The sequence below is a fragment of the Sinocyclocheilus grahami genome, unplaced genomic scaffold (assembly GCF_001515645.1).
Source record: "Sinocyclocheilus grahami isolate Dianchi unplaced genomic scaffold, SAMN03320097.WGS_v1.1 scaffold654.1, whole genome shotgun sequence".
Taxonomy (NCBI): Eukaryota; Metazoa; Chordata; class Actinopteri; order Cypriniformes; family Cyprinidae; genus Sinocyclocheilus; species Sinocyclocheilus grahami.
The window spans coordinates 1,189,285-1,194,223 of NW_015505833.1; the positions used below are offsets into that span (position 1 = coordinate 1,189,285).

Here is a 4,939-nt window from a genome sequence, read left to right on the forward strand (position 1 = left end):
TTTGTCATCTGGAGATATAACTGTAGAAGACTTTGAGATCTTCTGAAGAGCGCACGAGAGATGAGAGAGCTCGTGTCTATGTCTGCGTGTTGTGAGGGTCCGTGAGCTTTGCAGCGGTTTCTGGATAGAGACCTACGATGTCTCAGAATTTAGGATGAATAAATCAGAGTCTGTACAGTGAATCAAACGAGTGTGTGTGAATATTAAAGCACGGCTCTACACACACTGAAACACACGCGACGCTCACGTATGAGCACATGATCTTCATCTGAGCATTTACATTAGCAGTCACAGAAACTCAAAGATCTTCACTACAACCCGTCAAAATAAGAAATATACTGCTATTTCACATTAGAATTTGCATCTCCATGTAATGATAATAATAATGCAATGTTATATTTTAAGGAATATCACACTATTTTCTTGCATGTTCCAAATTGATCAGTAAAAAAGTAACAGTGCAGAACTTTGTTTGACAAAACATAAAATGAAGAAATTCATTAAACTGTTAATGCCTTGATTTGTTTGATACTGTTTTTTTTTTCTTCTTCATGTATTTGTATTACGTCATAAATCTAGAAAAAATAGACAACACTGAATTTCAGAAAAAAAAAAAACACATAAAACATTTAATAGGGCCCTATTATTTAAAATATTAAAGTTTTACAAACTATTGATCAGGCTTGCTTTTTGATGATTACAATTTAATTAAAACAATTAAAAACTTTTTAAACATTTTTGTTTTCATGCTTTTTTGATTGCTGAAATTTAATTTAGCCGTTAACCAAACAGAGTCCAGAAGAATTGAGATGGGGAAAAAATACAGCAAAATTTGAGGAAAGTAAGAAACTAAAGCTAACTGGAATTTAGGATATTCTCCTCGAGACTCGCGAGGTGTCGTCGGACTCTACGTATGAGCTGAGTATCAGTGATGTTCTGATCAGGCGCTCGTATCCGTGCATCTGCGTCTGTTCTGTGGAGTGCAGATCCTCCAGACTCTTGTCATTAGAAGTCATTAAGCGATGCGCTGATGCACACAGACGAGGCTTCAGTGTGCTTTTCTCTTTCTCTCAGTATCTGCCCATTTACTCGCCCTCAGAGGAGGAGAAGAAGAACCCAGCGCTCTTCGCTCACAACGTGCGCCGCTTGATGGCAAAGTAAGATCTCGGCGCCCCTCACGGCCTCAGTCTCTGTCTGTGTTTCAGAAAATATGTGCAGAAAGATGTTTAAATATTAGTTTGATTACCTGCTGTCATGTGTTTAGTTACTGTCCACATGTGTGACCCTGGAGCACAAATCCAGTCATAAGGGTCAATTATTTGAAATTGAGATGTATACATCACGTGAAAGCTGAATAAATAAGCTTTCCATTGATGTATGGTTTGTTAGAATAGAACAATATTTGTAAATCTGGAATCTGAGGGTGCAAAAAAATATTGAGAAAATCATCTTTAAAGTTGTCCAAATGAAGTTCTTAGCAATGCATATTACTAATCAAACATTAAGTTTTGATATATTTACGGTAGGACATTTACTAAATATCTTCATGGAACATTTACTTAATATCCTAATGATTTTTGGCATAAAAGAGAAATGTATAATTGTGACCCATACAATGTATTGTTGGCTATTGCTACAAATATCCCCCAGCGACTTAACACTGCTTTTGTGCTGCAGAGTCACTAATAAGAAAGAAAAAGTCCAAATTACTGTGTAGTGTATAATGTACAGCGTTATTATTGTTGTTGTTTTTGTTTGTTTATCTTTAGTATTTAAGGTTTTTTAGAATTTTAAATGACAAATTCTCCGTAAGCAGAAAACCTGTTTGCAGAGAGTTTTATATTTCATTTAGCCTGTATGGATGAATCTCACAAAACCTGTGAAGAACATATCCTAAAAACTAAATATGAATGAATGAAAATAAGTTATGTTTTGCATAAAGAACATTAGAACCTATTTTAGGGCGGTCTCTGTAAATCAGTTACTTGATTTAATCAGTATTAATCTCGTAGTGTATTCTCATTACTGCATTCAATTTATTTTTGAGTAAAGAAAACTATACAACAGGCCCAAGTTAAATAAATGCATACATTGTATAAAAAAAAATCCTATTTCAATAATCATGTACATTTTTTAATTTAAATAATTATTCATTTAAAAAAAAAAAAAATAAGCACCCTAATTCTCATGACTGTAATGCAGGAAAAAACAAAGATTGTATTATTATGTGTTGTGTCTGAAGGGCCCTGCAGGTCCCCGTCACAGACTACTCGTTCGAGGACTGTCAGCTGGCCACGGCGCAGGCTCCGATCCGGCTGCCCATCGACACGGCTCTGCTGGAGTTCGCTAAGCTGCTGCGCGCTCTGGGGTGAGTCTGGTTATCGTTACAGAGTCAGCCTGCAGAGGACCACTGCATTTAGGGCCCTATGCATCCTCTTTATGTTTCCCCAGATTCTTTAGTTTTAGGTTGTCATTTTTGCATTGGAAATTAGTTTTTCATTTGCTCTTGATGAATTCATTCAACATCTGCATGACATTCTGGCTCATGCAGCCGACTGCGCTCTGACTGAACTGTGTGCTTGTGTGATTTCTGCGCCGCTGTGCTGATGCTGGATGCATTGCTCGTGTTGAATGTCAGGCTGAAGCGTGTGAACTCGGAGAAGCTCCTGCAGGATTATGGGAAGCGCGCTCGTGAACTGCAGGATCAGAGACTGAGTCTGGAGGACTTCGCCCGGTTCCTCGAGCTGCCCGCGTCAGACGAGCTCAGACACACGTTCGCGCTCTTTGACGAGGTAAATCAGGCCTTTCTTGCTAATTCATATCCCAGCCACACAGATGCATGCGATATTTCGGTCTCGTCTCTTTCTGAGCAGAACGAAGACCACTCGATGGACGTCCGGGAGTTTGTGATCGCCTTCTCTGTGGTGTGTCGGCCTGCAAAAACACTGGACACCATCAGGCTGGCCTTCCAGGTGATTATCACAGGCTTATGCAATGATTGAATGAGTGATGCTGAGCTCTGAGGCTGGTTTGTGTGATGTCTTCAGATGTTTGAGGCGGAGGAGGACGGTGCGATCACAGAGAACGAGCTGGTGTGCATCTTGAGGACGGCGCTGGGCCTCGGAGAGCTCAAGGTCAGCCGTCTGTTCAGAGCCGTCGATGAAGAGGACTCGGGCAAAATCACCTTCGGTAAGAGAAGCGCTCGTATTCCTGCATGAGAGTCAGCATCACAGCTGCGTTCTCCGTTCTTCTTCCCGGAGCGCTGCAGTTTGACGTCACCTAGGTTTGCGTGCATGACAGATATAATGTCAATGCTTCTATTTAACACACAATTAACTGAAACAAAACGGAAGTCACCGTTTGACTCTGTACGATTATTAAATTGCTGTGATTGAATTAAATGTAAATGCACTGCATGTTTCAGAGTGAAGCGCGGCACTGTGTTCGTTTACACACGAGCCGCGCAGGATTCAGTCATTAACATGCAACAAGCCATAAATATTAGTATTGCAATTTTACTGTTATAATGTAAAATTATTATTATTTTTCCTCAATTTTTGTTTTACAGTGGAATTTTGCAATTTTAGTACTTATTACTTTGTTTTTATTTAGTTTTTTATCATTTTAGTATTAATAACAATAACTGCATTGTGATTAAATAATATAAAATTGTATTATTATATTTTTCTTAAGAACCTGATTTGTTTATGTTGAAAATATTACGACAATAATATTTATGTTGGTTTTTATTTTGCAGCCTTACAAACAAGCACAGCAAAACTGGATTTTTACATTTGTTACTTTTTTTTAAATCGCATTTTAAATTGCAATCGCAAAATGTATCAGGAAAACAAATGCAATTAGATGCAATTTTTTTTTTCAGCACTTAATGCCGTTTAACAATGATGTGTTTGAGGTTACTGTCGTAGCCGAGTGGTGCAGTGTGTCACGACGGTCATTTAGATATTGAAAACATGAACGTATTTAAACGTGCGGCCTGGTCTGTTTTTGTCTTATAGTCTCCGTAAGTTGCTCTTGACAAAACCATATGTTCAGTGGAGATATGCAGCTGTGATGTAGATCTGTCAGATGTGATGCTGAACTGAAGATGTGTTCATGATGTGAGTGTGTTGCTCTCCTGCTGACTCGTGTTCCTCTGGCGCCTCCTGCTGGCAGAGCGCTTCGGGGAGTTTGTGGATCAGCATCCAGACTTCGCCGAGCAGTACCTCTACTCAGACAACGCAGGGTTCGGCAGCAGCTCCCCGTCCCACGCCACCAACGGCTTCTGCGCCGACTTCAGCCCGAGAGAGCAGAAGAAACTCGACTGAGCCTCGCTGCGATCAACGTTTACTTCCTGCTGTCCGTGACATCTGATTGGTTCCTTACGCTTGCTGGTTTTCTCTTCCCCTCAGCATCATTATTTTAAAAGCAAATTTAAGGGAATTTGTTTTGGGGTTTTTTTGGTAAAACAAATACTTGAAAGCCAAGCACTTATTTTGTTTCTCGTGGGGTCATTTATTTGTGTGACTGACCGACTGTGCATGTTTTTGAAATACGGGATGAAAATGATGCAAGTGAGCTAAAAGTCCAAGCTGTTTCTCGCGCTCTCATTCAGTCCACGTCTTTTGTTTTCTGTCTTTCACGACTGTAGATGCCTTTATGAATTCATAAGTGAGTATTTGCATGGGCTCGATGCTTGATAAGAGTATTACTCAGTATTTGATCTGATCGTTGAGCGCCAGTGACAGATATCTGAACTCTGTCTCCTCCTGCTGGACGGACGAGAGCATCAGATTCGAGGTGCAAAATACGACTGGATCAAGTGCTGGTCTGAATCAGAATGAGCCAGTTTTATTATATTATTATATCTCCTGATTCCTTAATATTTCGTCCCTTTGCTCAGGGGAAAGCGGCTATCAGCTTTTGGGTGTGTGCGCGC

The 4,939-nt window shown here is 39.9% G+C and overlaps 1 protein-coding gene across 1 annotated transcript in view; it reads left to right on the plus strand.

Annotated features, from left to right (window-relative positions):
- LOC107558632 (lysophosphatidylcholine acyltransferase 1) overlaps nucleotides 1-4,706 on the plus strand; it is a 31,399-nt gene extending 26,693 nt beyond the window's left edge. The window contains exons 6-11 of the mRNA XM_016242292.1: nucleotides 871-1,157; nucleotides 2,243-2,368; nucleotides 2,639-2,792; nucleotides 2,874-2,972; nucleotides 3,048-3,189; nucleotides 4,177-4,706. Coding sequence (XP_016097778.1) covers nucleotides 871-1,157; nucleotides 2,243-2,368; nucleotides 2,639-2,792; nucleotides 2,874-2,972; nucleotides 3,048-3,189; nucleotides 4,177-4,328 — 960 coding nt within the window. The 3' untranslated portion in view covers nucleotides 4,329-4,706. The remainder of the gene's footprint in view (nucleotides 1-870; nucleotides 1,158-2,242; nucleotides 2,369-2,638; nucleotides 2,793-2,873; nucleotides 2,973-3,047; nucleotides 3,190-4,176) is intronic.
- The last annotated feature ends 233 nt before the right edge of the window (nucleotides 4,707-4,939 follow it).